The following is a 16,175-nucleotide window of genomic DNA, read 5'->3' on the forward strand; positions in this document are numbered from 1 at the left end:
ACCTACACCTTGGCTAATGTGTGGCCCTTCCCGTCTTGTCTTGATCTGGCACGCTCTGCTGTAGATCAGGTTCAAGGCTAGTCAAGTCAGTGGTGCACGTATACACTGTAGGCCTTCCTACACCTTGGCTAATGTGTGGCCCTCCGTGTCTTGTCTTGATCTGGCACGTTCTGCTGTAGATCAGGTTCAAGGCTAGTCAAGTCAGTGGTGCACGTATACACTGTAGGCCTTCTTACACCTTGGCTAATGTGTGGCCCTCCGTGTCTTGTCTTGATCTGGCACGCTCTGCTGTAGATCAGGTTCAAGGCTAGTCAAGTCAGCGGTGCACGTATACACTGTAGGCCTTCCTACACCTTGGCTAATGTGTGGCCCTCCGTGTCTTGTCTTGATCTGGCACGCTCTGCTGTAGATCAGGTTCAAGGCTAGTCAAGTCAGCGGTGCACGTATACACTGTAGGCCTACCTACACCTTGGCTAATGTGCGGCCCTCCGTATCTTGTCTTGATCTGGCACGCTCTGCTGTAGATCAGGTTCAAGGCTAGTCAAGTCAGCGGTGCACGTATACACTGTAGGCCTACCTACACCTTGGCTAAAGTGCGGCACTCCGTATCTTGTCTTGATCTGTCAAGCTCTGCTGTAGATCAGGTTCAAGGTTAGTCAAGTCAGCGGTGCACGTATACACTGTAGGCCTACCTACACCTAGGCTAATGTGTGGCCCTTCCCGTCTTGTCTTGATCTGGCACGCTCTGCTGTAGATCTGGTTCAAGGCTAGTCAAGTCAGTGGTGCACGTATACACTGTAGGCCTACCTACACAGAATATTGTTTAGGTTTTTAATGTATATACCCATAGTAAGAAAATCTATTTTAACCCTTACTTTGATTTCCAATTGAAATCTAAAATATGTTTCCAAAATATATTCCATTTGAACATCTGGCCTTTTAAATGTTTCGTAAAATTTACCTTATTTGGGATTGTTTTTATTTGTTTCTCCAATAGTCCACTCACTATTTAATTTTTTGGAGTTATTCCTACTGAAGTTTACCTTTTAAGACACGACGTTTTGTCTGCCAGTAATATATGATTCGTACACTCATCTGGTTTTCATTTATGTTTATTTTAAGTTTTTAGGCTAAACTTGTGTGAATTTACCGCGGAGTATTGAAAAGTCAGTAGGTGCTCGAAACTTTGTAAGAATATCAAATTTCCAAACGTGAAGAAAGTGAAGAGATAGAGAGGGACGCTGTAAGGCAGTCTGATGTGATAACGGTCTTTGATCATTTTGCACTCGAGTTAATATAGAATAAACGGTAACATTAGTCGGAAGACAGCACTGGAAACATATCAGCAATAAACATTTGGATTTAAGAATTTTCATCAGTTTATAATACAGTACTTTAGTGCTTGATTGACACTGCAGGGTCGGAAATTTGCCCATAATCGTAATTAACGAGATATTATTGGAATCCGAAAAATACGATGTGTGAATATTTTATTTATAAACGCTATTTAATGTGTATAAACTAGAACAATCATGGAAAATTTATTATATATAATGTATTTAGCAATCGTTCTAAACATGTATTGTACTTTTGCACTGTATGTCCAATTTATTTTGTCTCATATTCGTGTGACGAATGTAAATGAAGACCAGTGTTTCGTCTACGAATCGAAGAACAAGCTTCTGAAGTTTGCGGTACAAGAGGGAATTGTGTAACAATGTCGAAACTTTAACTAGACAAAATATAATATTTAATGTTCTGTGCTTGTGTAATGTCGCTTTAGTAATGTATCCAACCGGTGGGATTTTGCAATCTACGGTTTTAACGATAATGGAATGACTTTTTGAAATAGAACTAATTTCCCTATGCTACTTGATTGTAATCATTATGGGCCAATATTATTTTTAATGTAACTGAATCGCTCAGATTTTCCAGATTGGGGATAAGCACTAATCAACTGGGTATACTGGTCTTTATTCTTAGTTATTGTGCTTTACAATGGCACGCTATACTTAAGTATGACATTGTATGGATCAGAAATATTGTCGCTTCATCGCGCAAGTTATGTGAAGTACCTGCTCGCCTAAGCGGAGTGAAGTACCAAAGAAATGTAAAGTGACAGCTGCTGTGATAAGGAGATAAGGAGCTGTCGCTGAAGTCGTTAGATAATGTCAATCATGCTCTACCCCTCCCCTTCCATGCTAGTACATCGCAGCAGCCTCGTATATTGTGTCAACACCATCTTAGTAACTCTTGGTATAAGCTGTCAACGTAAATCATAAGTAAATAGGATTTAACGATTCTGTACATAATTTTTGTGGGTGTCCTTACGATTGAAAGTGGTCCTTACAGAGGTCTATGTAAGTAATAATTGGTCGACGAATGTTATAAACGTCCAACATAGTTCAGACTACTTTGTTATTGAGCTAATCCAGTGAATATCTCTTTATTAGCATCCTGATTGAGGGGAATGCTCTGCACTTGATCTCTGAGGCAGCAGAGATTTTCCTTCGACAAATCCTTTAGTGTTGTTATAACCTCTAAGGAGGCATGGTCGGAGGGAAAGAAACCTCTACCACCAGCGGAGCTTAAATGGTTACGGACGGCTTTAATACAAAAAGTACAACAAGCGCTGGAATTGTGGTGGAGTGACACCATGTAGGGAGCTGGTGGTCCCTATGGGTCCCTATACCAGTCTTTCAAGTAGAAGTCTCAGCCAGAATGGAATGTGCACGCGAGAATCTACGTCTGCTGCATAGGAGTAAAACGATTGGCATATTGACAAATAGCCAGGCAACATTAAGGGCGTTGGACTTGTGTGTTCAACTCCAAACTGGTCTGGGATTGCTATCAAGTCGTTCGTTCCCTTGGCAGGATTATCAATGCGACTGTTGGGTTCCTGGTCATAAGGAGATCTCTTGAAACGAAATAGCTCATGCCCAGGCCAACTTGAACGAAGCGTCTAACATGACATGACCTTAACCATTCTGTGGTATTTGTAGGCGTGAATCCTTTGGGGTTGTCTCGAAATCAGTTCACGCTGAACACGAGGGAAGGTAGAGGCTGCACCCGTGTCTGAGCATGATGGTACTACAGTCGCCTTCCCTTAGGGTAGCGGTCAGACCGTCTCTCCTTAAGCAGATATCTTCTCGGGTTATGGGTCCGATTACGGGACATGATTACCTGAGGAAGCATTTTCACAGAGTTGACATTCTTCGGGAGGATGCACTCTGAAAAATGTGTGACGATCAGGAGGAAACTGTTGAACACCCGCTCTTTGACTGTCCTGCAAAGGGAGCGCTACGTCATATTTGGTAGTTTGGACAAGGGTGGTACATTTCCACAGGAGGTTGATTGGTTGTTTTCAGTGGTTTATAGATCTGCTGAAACCGTAAACTGGTTGGCCTCATGGTATACTTCCGGGGTGTGCAAAAGTCCCTTGTGACTTAAGTGTATTGCAATAGTCCCCCAGTGTGTTTAACCATACCATCATGTACTTTAGGAAGGACACAGTCGCTCTGTTCCAGAGTAGTTTATTCCATCAAGTAGCAGTCCAATAGGTACTTTGTACGCTATGTGGTCAGATCCTCGTTTTACGAGAACATGCCTCACTCGGGAGCTGCTTCACGTTGATATTGTTGTTGTTCATTTAGGAGAAGAACCTGAGGAGATCTCTCAACGCACCCAGTCCTAAAAGGACCTAAACAGGATGTTCAGGATGGGAATACTTGGTATAGATGCTGCCTCTGTTGATATTCCCTCTTACATCCCATATAATGTAAAGACTATTTGGGTGGGTGAACGGGCACATCTCAGTTGTGTCTAGCTGGCTACCTCTGTTTTTGATGATGAGTACAACCTGAACATGGTACTCCCTCACGCCAAGAGTATGTCGAACTGCGAAGTATACACTAGCCAGTAATGAACCCTGCTGGAGATACCTACATTCGCTTCTTTGTAAATCAGACAGGACAAAAACAGGAGATATGTGAGGATACAATTTGTGCAGGGCGTTTTGCATTAACTAACTATCCTTGAAGCAGTCTGTAACTAGAGAGGACCTTTTGTGTACGAAAGAAAACAAGGGTGTGCCGATGGCCGAGCGGTCTAAGGCGTAGGACTTTAGATCGGGTTATAGATCCTCGCACAGGCCAGTGACCCATGGGGACGGGCAGAATAAGACTTAAAAGGAGAAGCCATTGGTTGTGTTGTCATGTAGTTGGCTCACAAGGTTTGCGATGAAAACTTGACGCCCAGGATACGCTGGAGACTGCGGCGCGCCGCTTGGAAGGACACTTTCAGAGATAACACCAGAAGTCATCAGTTAGTTGCTAAGCGACAGCACATGTAACAGCTTCACCCTTCCCTCCTCCTTCAACCCGTATACCCTCCACCCCTATACCCTCCACCCTATACCCTCGACTCACCTTTTAGGCTGTGCAACCCATTAGTTTGGGTTCTGGAGAAAGTAATGGCTTTTGAATTATGTTTTTGGAACCATTTCAAAGAATTTATCTTATCTTCCTATTTGTCTCCAACTACTCGAAAGCGTGTTGAATTGAAACTCTTGGAGCAATTGAATTTTTTTAAATATTACTAAATGTTAATAAAAACAATACTTTATCAAATTGTTTATTTTTAGGACGAGGTCTTTCGAAACCAAGGTTTCATCATCAGGCAACTCCACAAATAAATATTTACATTATTTTTTATAATTAATATTAAAATACCTTATGGTGTAAATATGCAAATTCAAACATTTTGGAAATATTTCAGCCAGTATGAAAAAATAGATGTGACTAAAGTTTAATTTTCGAATAAATTGAGAAGAAAGAAGTCTGGATTTTCCAGTAGGGCTCTGTTCATTGTTTGTGAGTTTTTCTTTATTTCTGTTTATGTGTAGTGTTTTTGCCAAGTATTTAAGTTCATTGGTTTTGTTACTTCTTTGTGTCGTGATTCAATGCAGTGCTTGGCTACAGCAGATTGGTCAACTCTTGCGTATTTTGTGTGTGATAAATGCTCTTTAAATCGTGTTTTAATTGTTCATTTTGTTTGTCCAATATACATTTTGTCACAGTTATCGCATCCAATTTTTATACATTCCTGATTTATTGTCATTTAAAATTTTGTCTTTAGAGTTTCCTAAAATTTGGGATAGTTTTTTGCTTGTTCTGTGAGTGACAGTTTTATTTGTATTATTTTTTTCCATATTTGGTTCGAGAAAGTGCTGTATGTTATGCAAATAAATTCATGTTTTGTGTCTTGAGGTGGTCTTAATATTGTCTTATCTTTTCTAGTTCTTCTTTTCAATGCTATTTTTAGTATTGTTTCTAAAACGAATTATTGTGCCAAACCTGAAGAAATATAGATCTATTTTACTACTTGCCGTTTTTTTCCTGTTAAGGGATTAGTAAGCCTACGTTGATCCCTCAAATATAACAATGTGAAATTGTACGTTAAGAATTTGGTTCTTGGACGTGAAATCACAACGATTTCATCAATCACTCATAATTTGATCAGTCATCGATTTAAAAAAATTCAAACAGAAACCGTAGAGGTTGAATAAGTCGAAGATTAAAAATAGATACCATTTATCGGTCGGTAAATCCGAAGCGAGAACAAGAGGCTGAAAACGTGACATGGTTAGTTGAACTAATTACTACAGTATTGCCAACTGTTTGTCATGCCAGGGCGCAGTGTCACACGGAACTTATCGCCCCTTCTTTTACACGACGAGACGCGACTGTCTGTTACTTCCTTCTCTCGGTTGTGCGACCATTCGATGGTATCCATTCGATATCCATTCTTGACAAAAGTCGCAACGATGCCACTCACTGCTGTTAACAGGCCGTGCTTTGTGGGGACATACAAAACTAACACATCACAAAAATGTTCACAATAGATGGTTATAAATAACTTAAAAAACTTTGGATTTTTAACAAATTCGAGAGAATTTTAACTTCTATGATTAAAATGAGGGGTTACGCATGAATCTAATTTTTTATGTTTTGAATGAGGGGTTAGCGCATGAACAATTTTTACTATTTTAAGTAATTGGCAATTTTAAAGCACACGAACAATTTTTACTATTTATAGTAACTGACAATTTAAAGCTTAAAGGCCAAGCATCAGATATAAAAAGGGGTAATTTCGGAAAATTTACTATTTAACCTCCGGAAATTGGTCTATATTAAATTGTGTTAGAGATAGTGGATCAATTATTGGAAGGGTTCAGTTGTATGATTATGTTATCTGTTTTTAAGTTACTTTAGAACAAGGAGAAAACATTGATTTGTCTTTTAAAAGGATATTAGGACTTTTTATATTTGCCATCGTTATATGTTAAAAAAAAAAACTGAACAGTAGAGTTGTGAGGAGTGAAATCTAGGTTCTTAATTATAGGAAATAGATGAATATGTACTTAATTCGAGCACTCCAGCCTGTGTGATACCACGAAGACAACTAGTGGAAAACAGGGGAACTATTTTTTAATCGCATAAGTTTATAAAACATATATTTTGTTTTTCTCAGCTGTAAAATAGTTTTTTACAATATTTCTTCCCCTTCCCCCATCATCACACATCAGGTAGTAAGTTTGATGTTATATTCTATATTCTTCATATACGGAATATGAACCGGCGCCAAGTGCTCTTCACATGCAGCGAGTGTAAACATTTCTGTGCCTCGTTGTTATTTGCAAACAGAAATTGTAATTCGGTCTCCCCAGTTGCATTTTCAATGTATTCAGAATTGTTCGGTATTCATTCGAGTGTTGCGTGTTCGTTATTATTGCTGTGCCCTCTCGATGCACGATGTCCTCTCGAACAAGAACGTTTATTGGCTCGGCGATGATTGTGACACGGTTGAGAGGAGTTCTGTTTTATTGTTCACCTCGACCATTGCTATTTTGATGAATACCGTTTCTACTGGCATTTAACCTAACCCGTGTGCTCCCCACTAACAAAAGCTTGGGCACAAATGTTGAAAACTGATTTGTATTGATTAGCAACTTATAATCGCATTTAATATTTCGGTACGAATAAACTCATTTTAAGAAATTAGGTAAAAAGTGTGTTATTGTTTCCAAATATGTTTGTGTATCCTGTTGATTCGTTATATATTAGGGAAGTCGGGTAATGCAGTACTGGCTGAGCGTTAGTGAAGCCTACTAAAATTAGCGTTAGTGAACGGAGTAAAATTATGTCATTTTAATACGTGACACTAACTCAAGTAGCTGAACTACTCCAGCACATGGAATATTGTCATGTGTTGTGTTGGCTTTTATTACATAAAACACTGCTATGAAATCCAACTTGATAAATAAAAATGTGGATGTATCATAGACAAGATATCTCGAAGAACATATCATTTGTTGACTTTAAATTTTGGATGGTACATAGAAAATTGTGACTTCTATGATGGTGCATATCTCTCCATGGAATTTTGCTGAGCGACGTTGTAACCTATCGCTCGATAGGCTGGCACAATATCTCCTTTTTTTCTCCTGGACGCCTGTAAAATTTCTATTCTGTGTGATTATTCGTCTGTAGATATCTTTATACGGACATCTCAAGAATTAAATTAGCCATAGACTTGGAAGTTTTACATGTAACTTCAGCGAAACCTGTTACGCAGCACTTTTTTGTTCTCTTCTGATAAGAAGAGTAGAAATTGCATTTAGTCGTAAAAGGGCCTTTGCTCTGCTTCCTGAGTGACAAGATATTCTAGATGGGCAAGGTTAGGGGTAGAGGTCGCATCCTGTCAAGATCTATGAATGAAGAATGATTTAGAGCATTGATCCCAGTCTCCTCGGCAGAAAGGGAAGCCAACTTTGATCCAGCCTTTCCAGTCAAAGCAGACAGGGGTCGGTACGCCCTTGTGCCCTTATGTCTGAGGCAGCAACAGCCGTTAACACTTCTGGAGCTTCACCAACTCCAACCGTCAGTAGACTAGACCTATCCATCAACCCTTGCACCCCAATATCTCAACGCTTGAGGTTAGTGATGTGCCGCTCCTGGACATCCATAACGTTGCCCAGATTTAAGTGACATCGGTTTTTGCTGTACCCAGTGTGGGTTCAACCAAGACGTGTACACCAGCCAGAAGTGAATATTTCTGGGAAAAACAAAGGACGCAACACTTGGTGTTGTATTTGAACAAAAATATAAGAAATTGATATGAGAATATTATCATATTGAATGCGTAAGAAACATAATTAAATTACTTTGCTGGTATAATACATAATTATATACTTTTACCAGACTGTTTGTTACTAAAGTGTGATTTTTCTTTTAACAAATGTATAATTATACGTATGATTCCAATGTGCTCTGCTTGTATCAGCTTTGGCAATCTCAGCGCGGTACATTCAAAATCTCATTTCCGGGAACAGAGGGGAATAACTGTGTAAATCAGTGTGCTGTAATCGCTTTTTATGGTTGCTGCTAGTATTAATAATTAGTTTTCATCATTAGAAAGGTTAATTATACAGAAGCAAACGTTATTGGCAACTAAAGGTACACGCATATTGTAGGATTCAAAGTCATCCTTCTTCAGTGTTGTTAAATAAAAATATTTAGATTGATCGTTGGAACACTCCCTCCTTTATTTGTTTGAAGTTGATTTTTACAATGGAAGGATTGTGAAGAAAACAGGATTTTTCCGGACATTTACCATCGTTTAGGGAAACAAAAAATCAGTATTCTAACACCTGATAGGTTACTAAACGATGGCAAATGTCCGGAGAAATTCTGTTTCCTTCACTCCCTCTTTCCTTACCTTGGATACGCCCCTGCACAATCTGTCAACATTAGTATGAACTACATTGTGAAGGGGCGTATATATATATATACATATATATATATATATATATATATATATATATATATATACATATATATATATATATATATATATATATATATATATATATATATATATATATATATATATAACTTGAAGGAAAACTAAACAAAAATAAATAAAAAATATGCTCGAAAAATTGTTAGCCGTGGATTGACGGTATATTTATAAATATTGTGGTTCAGTATGATATAGACTATTGATAGCGAAAAATCCCAAAATCGATAGAGTTAAAAACTGGCACTAAATATTGTGATACAATTGGAATGGATTCTTACAAGTCGCTAAATTAGATCAGAAATTATATTACGAGATAATCGCAATATCCATAGCAGTATACTAATGTGAAAAGGTTCCAGAATGGGTTGACACGCAATTAGCCAAACACTGGAAACTAAATTAGCGACTGTTTGAAGTGCGCTGCCTGTTGTGGAACGTGTATATTCTTGTCACTGAAAGCTGTATGTTGGTTTACGTGAAACACTGCGAGTTCTCAAGTGTTGTGACAAGTGAGAAGTTTGGCACACTGGCCGGCACACACGGGTCAGCTGTTCGGGTGAATTAACGACGCGTAGCGGCAACATCGTAAACTCGCGTGGATTAAAGAGTTTATATGCGTAGGCGTAATAGTATTTCATTTCAAACTTAGTCGCGTAACATTTTATATTTGTCGTTTTCTATGAACTACTTTACTCCTTTCACTAGTGAGGTATCCTCAAGTCTATTTTTGATGTGTTCAACAATAAGAGCGCTTCAACAGTGTTTAATATTTTTTCTCTTTTTATATTAAGTTTTTTTGCAAGTTTTAGCGAAAATACCTGAATGGTTCACGCTATATGGAAGTTCTTATGATGCTCTCGATAATTTTGAAGGTGTCCAAGGGTGGATCTAGACAGATATTAGACGTAAGTCCAGTTTGATCATTTTGCCATGTGACTTGTCTAATTAATTAGCCGGGATACTTCTGATCATTTAGCCACAAGTACTTCAGGGTTTATTTGCTGGCAGTAACCGTTATCCAAAAGACCCACCTAATAAATTAGCCAGGGGGCCTGTCCTTCCAGAAGACTTGTGTGACTATTAAACCATCTGTCTGACTAACTAACCAGAAAATTTGGTTGGCCCGTTAGCCAAAGGCTTTTTTGATCAATTAGTCAGAAGTATTGTCTAATCAGTTACCCAGGTGTAAATTACCAGTATGTACCGTCTGATAATTTAACCGGAAGGCATGACGTACCAGTTAGCCAAACCTACTGTTGGTCAATTAGGCAATATGTTAGGCACATGGAACATACATGTCCAACCAGAAGACTTGTATGGTCATTTAGCCACCTGACTGACTAACTAGCCAGAAAATTTGTCTCAGTCGTTAGTCAAACACTTGTTTGATCAATTCACCAGAGGTATTGCCTAATCAGTCAGCCAAACCTACTTTTGGTCAATTAGGCAATATGGAACAGACGTCCATGGATGCACGTACTGTGTTCAGTTAAAAATACAGTACTATTTATCTTGTAACGTAGCTAGGAGATACATACGAGCACGTATATTTAAAACTGTTTAAACACTGAATGCTTGGTTTGTTTTTTCATTTATATTATATTGAAACAGACCGCCCAGCTCATTGCTAAGACCTTTAACGACAAAGCTATGGCGTTAACAGTTTATTTCATTGTGTTGCAGAGCTGCCGGACAAGCCGATCCTGCTACCGCCGTTCGTGGACTCGGCCCACCGGCTGAGCTACCACCTGACCCGCAAGGGTCGCAATGTCACCGACAGGGTGGTGTGCGTGCTGGGGTTCGCCTGTCCGGACATCACCTACAGCCCTGCCATCTACCCCATCGCGGCCCTACTTCTGCACTTCATGTCCGGTAAGTCCATCCTTCTTGTGTTGAGTAACGTGTTATATGATATGTTCGCCATACCAGGGCTGCAGAAAACTGTAGCAGAAACAGTTGAAAGTGCGATGTTGAAGACTGCAGCATGCAAAACTAGCCGCTTCTTATATCATCGAAACTAATCTTTCGCGAGTCCAAGATGAAAATTACCGCCCAAACAGGACAATCTTAGTACACGTCAATCATTAGCCGTAACTTTTCACTAACGTGTGTCACATTTAATGGAATTCAGCATCATGGATGTTGACAATAATCGTAACACGTTTCATTCAACTAGTCTCTAAATCGCAATGAGCACAAAAATACCAGGAAATCTAAATGCCAAGTTCTATACAATACAACCCTTTTATTTATGCAGCACACATCAGACGTAATTCCTTTGACGATTTGTGCAATTTATTTAAAAAAAGGTGAATAACGCTGTTACAATTTCAATGCGTGTAATTTATAGTTTTCCAAAACAAGTAGTTTATAATTGATCCAATTAAATGTAGAATGCAAATCTACAAACGTGTCTAATCATGTATCGGTCTATATAACCTGTTACTGTACATTCAAAAACGGGAATAACCTACAGGTTTGCACATGTCTGAAATGATATTAGTTTATTGGAAAAGCTCTATGTTCAAACGTGTAATTGCTCTGTGACATGTTGATATGTATAATTAATTGGTTGATTGACAAGGGCTGCACTAGACATATAGTGTAAACTTGGTTTTAGCTTGTGGAAATAACATAAGTAACCTTATTTACAAAATAAGCTAGTCAACGACAGTCTAAATCTATACGTTTCTCTGGTGTTAGTAACTATAACCAGTCAATAGATTTGTTGTTGTTGCGCTGATCCAGTCAATAATAGTACTATGTCTGGCTGCTGGATCGTGCTGTAAACTGTGTCATGCTGGGGGTTTATTTTCGTGTACCGAACATTTGCCATCGTTATTTGTTACATACAAATAGAGTACTACGTTTCGAGGATTGGAATCTATGCTCTTCATTAGGTGTCAAAAACCTTAAGGGATAAGGTTAAGAATAAAAAATATTGTAAAAATCTAGTAAGTATGTGGCGATTAATGATAGAGCGTACAAGGCACTGCCGGCAGGACGTTACGTTCTCATTTGAGGACGTAGTTCAACTGCTTACACGAGGACGAAAAGTCCTGCTGGCAGAACCGTTCTTGGTCCCATTAGAAAGAGGGAAATGTAACGAATTAGCGCATGCAAGTCTGAAGTTGGTAGCTCTGACCGTTCAGAAATGGCGGCGATTATAGGAAAGGGTGACCGTGTGTATGTTTTCGCTACTTATTTTGATACTCCAAATAGTGGAAATGCATGGAGTAGCTCGTTATTTGGTAGTAGTTATTATACCACTAAGTGTAATGTTACTGTAATTAAAGTGACGTGTAGTTGTGCAACAGTTCTGTGGGACATTGACAAAAACACAACTAGATGTTTGCTAAAAGACTTGTTCTCGAGTGATGTTCGAGCTGTCATCGCTGCCGGTGTGACGCCTGCTGCCAGCGCCGCTATAGGCCTACCCCGCCAGCTCATATCACCTGCAACGCTATCAGGTAAGAGAAAACTTTTCACTTTCTACCATTTATTAATAGTTGATAAATTAAAAACTGGGTTTCTTAGTATATTTTGGTCGTACTTGAATAGTAAAGGTATTCATTACCAGGATAGTTTCAAAGGGGACAAGTATAAATGACGGACTTTTGGCATACGTAAAACTCGTAATATTTGTCACATTAAAAGTTCGGATAAATGTTTGTTTGTTTATTATTAAAAAGGAATCATCTGAAACAATTTCTTTGTTTCAGATGATGCCCAGAAAAGTAAAAGGAGGAAGACTACCGTTCAACTGACCAGTGCTGAAAACAGTTCGTCGTCATCATCATCCGATGAATCTAATGATAAAGATGACCTTGATAGCGGATCAAACAATATTATTGATTTACCTGCAGATGCAGAGGAAATCTATAATAATTCAAACTTAGTTTTAGTTAATGACACTGAGTGGGACATTGGTAAACATGTAAATATTGATCAATTCAAGGACCATCAATACAAACCTCGTTTTCACTTGCTCAATACTAATCGAGAAATTCTATCCCTCAATGAAACGGATTTTTGGCTAATTTTTTCCCCCATTGATGATATAAACCATATTTTAGTTTGTTCAAATGCTCATTTGAGGGATAGAAGAAAACCAATTTCGAGACATGAGTTTTTCAAGTCAATTGGTATTTTGTACGCCATGAGTATAAATATGTTAGCGGTCCGCCGCAACTACTGGTCTACGGAAACCGACGGCCTCTTTCCTGCACCTTTACAAAATTTACAGTAGTTTATTGTTCGCCTAACACCATATCTGAAGTATTACTGCCACTAATGCGCTCTGGTTACCAAAAGTACTGCCGGAAGGACGCGTCCTGCTGGAAGGACAGTTCAAACATTCGCCATAAGTGCCTTAAGTCCTGCTGGCAGGACGGAACGCTGCGTACAAAAAGTACTTCCGGAAGGTCCTTCCAGCAGGACGTGGGACTGTACGCTCTATCATTAACTCACCGAAGTCGTGGATACCAGTTGAAAACGTGGTCCAAAAAGCTCAAACATATGTCTGAGGGTCCAACGTAACTGGAGAATCATAACACGAATGTAACCCCCCAGCGACGGTGGAAGACTGGAGAAAATACCTCTTCCTATTGGTATGGTCGCCCGCCAGCCTTGCGGGTGCTTTACCATATGTATGCCTTAAGGTTTTTACATCTGATGAAGAAGATGATTCCAATGCTCTAAACGTAATATTATATTTTTGCAGCATATAATATTGGCAAGTGTCAGAAATTCCATTGTTCTTTCAAATAATTTATTGTCAATAATAAATAAACTCCCTTATTGTGTCCATCGTCAATATGTTTTGCGACTCGGACTTTTACTAAATGCCATCATCAAACATTCATCCCTTAAATTTATTATAGCTACGCTAATACCGATCAAAGCGTATTATAACTTATAACGCTCGAAAGCCCGTGAATTTATCTTTTTCTTTAGATTTCTTGTAATTCCAAGAAACACTACCGAAATCGAACATTTAGTCTACATAGTTTTCAACAGCTGTTGTTACCAATTATGCGTTGTTTGTTGTTGCTTACATACGAACATGTGAATTTCGCTGCTTAATGTCTATTTTGTGCTTGTTTTCTTTTCAATTCGTTATGTAGTTACTAATTGTTAGAAATTATATTATTGTATGTTTAAATATTGTTTGTTTTTCATAAAATATATTCACTGTTTTGACCTTCCTTTGTATATGTAAATATTAACGATTACTAAAAAATCTTACAGCTATGTATATTTCTGTGTTCACGGTAAAATCTGCTACTAGTAGGGTGTTCTAAATGTTGTATTGCTGCTATATATTTTGTCTATATATATAAAAATGAAACTGTTCATGTGTAACAGCATCACTCACAAACGGCTGGACGGATTCGCCTAATTTTTTTTTTAAATTTGTTCGTCTTGATCTGTAGAAGGTTATAGGATACTTTTTATCCCTTTCCCGATTCAGGATTCCGCCCCACTGGTTACAGAAATACCCGTAAGAAATGCATTGCAGCAAACATATGTTATTAAGTGAAAGAGTCTTTTCAAATTTTTAATCAGCTGTTCTTTGTAAACAGAGTTGGAAATTTAATCATCAAGTGGTCTCTATTTATATTCCTAATGGATGTTTAAATTTTTATAAGTTTCTTGGATAAGTTTCTTGGCCGTCCCGACCTGGCCAATCAATCACTACCCTAGCTAGCCCATGTTACGTAATGCGTAGGGCACGTGATTATAATCGATATGGATTTTGCCCTTATTATCGTTGTTCTTCCTGTCTGTTTAATATTTCCTGATAATTTATATCTAAACCAGCAGTTAGTACTGCTTTTCACCGTGGTTTCTACACACATTGTGTAGGCTTTGCATCTGTGAAAACACAACAAAGATAGGCATAAAATATTTTATAAAGTATAAAAGTAAACTACATAAAATTTATCTATAATAATATACAAAATAATACGACCAAACACAAAAATTACAACAAATAATAGATAATGATTTGATATGCTTATGTATTAGTAGTAATTAAATAAGGAAAAAACGTAATAAAAGAGTATTTCTTTTCTGATGCTTGATTGATGTAGCCCTCTCTACTGCCACGCGAGCGGAGCCGCGGGTTTAAGCTAGTATAGTACAAAAAAGTAAGGACATTTTTATATCAATGTATTAATGTAACTACCGCAAGTAGGACAAATTCCAAACGGGTGCTTTTTCATCAAAGTACATAAAAAAAGGATTTTAATAATATAAACTGTTCAACATCATACATTTATGTCTTCAGGACAAATTCTACATTTTGGCTATTCTGAATTCTGATATTTCAATTACAATTTTTTTTATTTCTAAAGTAAGAATGATGTTTTTCTAACTTCATAGTTACATAGTCTAAAAGCACAGTTCTTTGTAAAAAATGTGCTATTTAACAGTTTATATTTAAGTTACTATTTAGATTTATTATAAATTTTACAAGTCGAGTCTGTAAAACGTCACAAACAGGTGCGTATTTGACAAAATATGATGGACGCTCAGAGAGTTTAAACAAAGAAGCCTGAAATTATTATGGTAAGTGTGAGCACCGGTATTTTATAAAAGATCAAGGTTTTGTCAATTGCGAGTTTTTGCCTATATTCAAACAGAAACAGATGACTGTAGTGTTATTGAAAGTGTCAACTCGCCAAGTTGTCGCGACCGCTACTACACCCGCATACTGCCCAGAGACACTGATAAATGGCTTCGCAATTCTCTTAACTCACTTTCCTAAACGTCCACAAGACATCAATCTTCTCCGCCTCTTTTTGTTCATACGAAATTCACTATATTATCCACGGGGTGGAGCCGACAAAAACACAGATTACAGTCACATTACGTTCTAAGCACGAGGTGATGGCCAGTATAGTAGAGAACTAAATTAACTGGTATCCTTGATGATAGTATAGTACCAATAGTGCAACGTTGTGAATTGTTTATTAATTATTTAATATTACCACTTTGTGCTTCTTGATGATTAAAACAAAATTGGATTCAGGGAATGTTAAGGTTGAGGGTTTTTCATAATGCGTTATACGACTCATATTGCAAATAAAATACATATTAAATCGAACACTCCTATCAATTAAAGAAGTTTCTAATTTTTAGGACCAAAGAATTTCAAATCGGCGTCGTCCTTAATACGATTTAGTAATTTTAAAGGTCCATTCCTAATTAAAAATCTTTAGTCGTCCGATTGCCATAACCATTTTGTGTGCCGGACTCGTTGTCTTCTTCGACGATGAGAAAAATTTAAAAACATTTGTCATTGAAAA

The 16,175-nt window shown here is 37.9% G+C and overlaps 1 protein-coding gene across 6 annotated transcripts in view; it reads left to right on the forward strand.

Moving 5' to 3' along the window:
- The window catches only part of LOC124364352 (GTPase-activating protein skywalker), a 372,369-nt gene that overhangs the window by 298,551 nt on the left and 57,643 nt on the right, over positions 1 to 16,175 (forward strand). For all 6 annotated transcript variants that reach the window (XM_046819744.1, XM_046819743.1, XM_046819745.1 and 3 more), the window contains exon 2: positions 10,546 to 10,734. In XM_046819744.1, the coding sequence (XP_046675700.1) occupies positions 10,546 to 10,734 (189 nt within the window). The remainder of the gene's footprint in view (positions 1 to 10,545; positions 10,735 to 16,175) is intronic.

Source organism: Homalodisca vitripennis, chromosome 6 (assembly GCF_021130785.1).
Source record: "Homalodisca vitripennis isolate AUS2020 chromosome 6, UT_GWSS_2.1, whole genome shotgun sequence".
Classification (NCBI taxonomy): Eukaryota; Metazoa; Arthropoda; class Insecta; order Hemiptera; family Cicadellidae; genus Homalodisca; species Homalodisca vitripennis.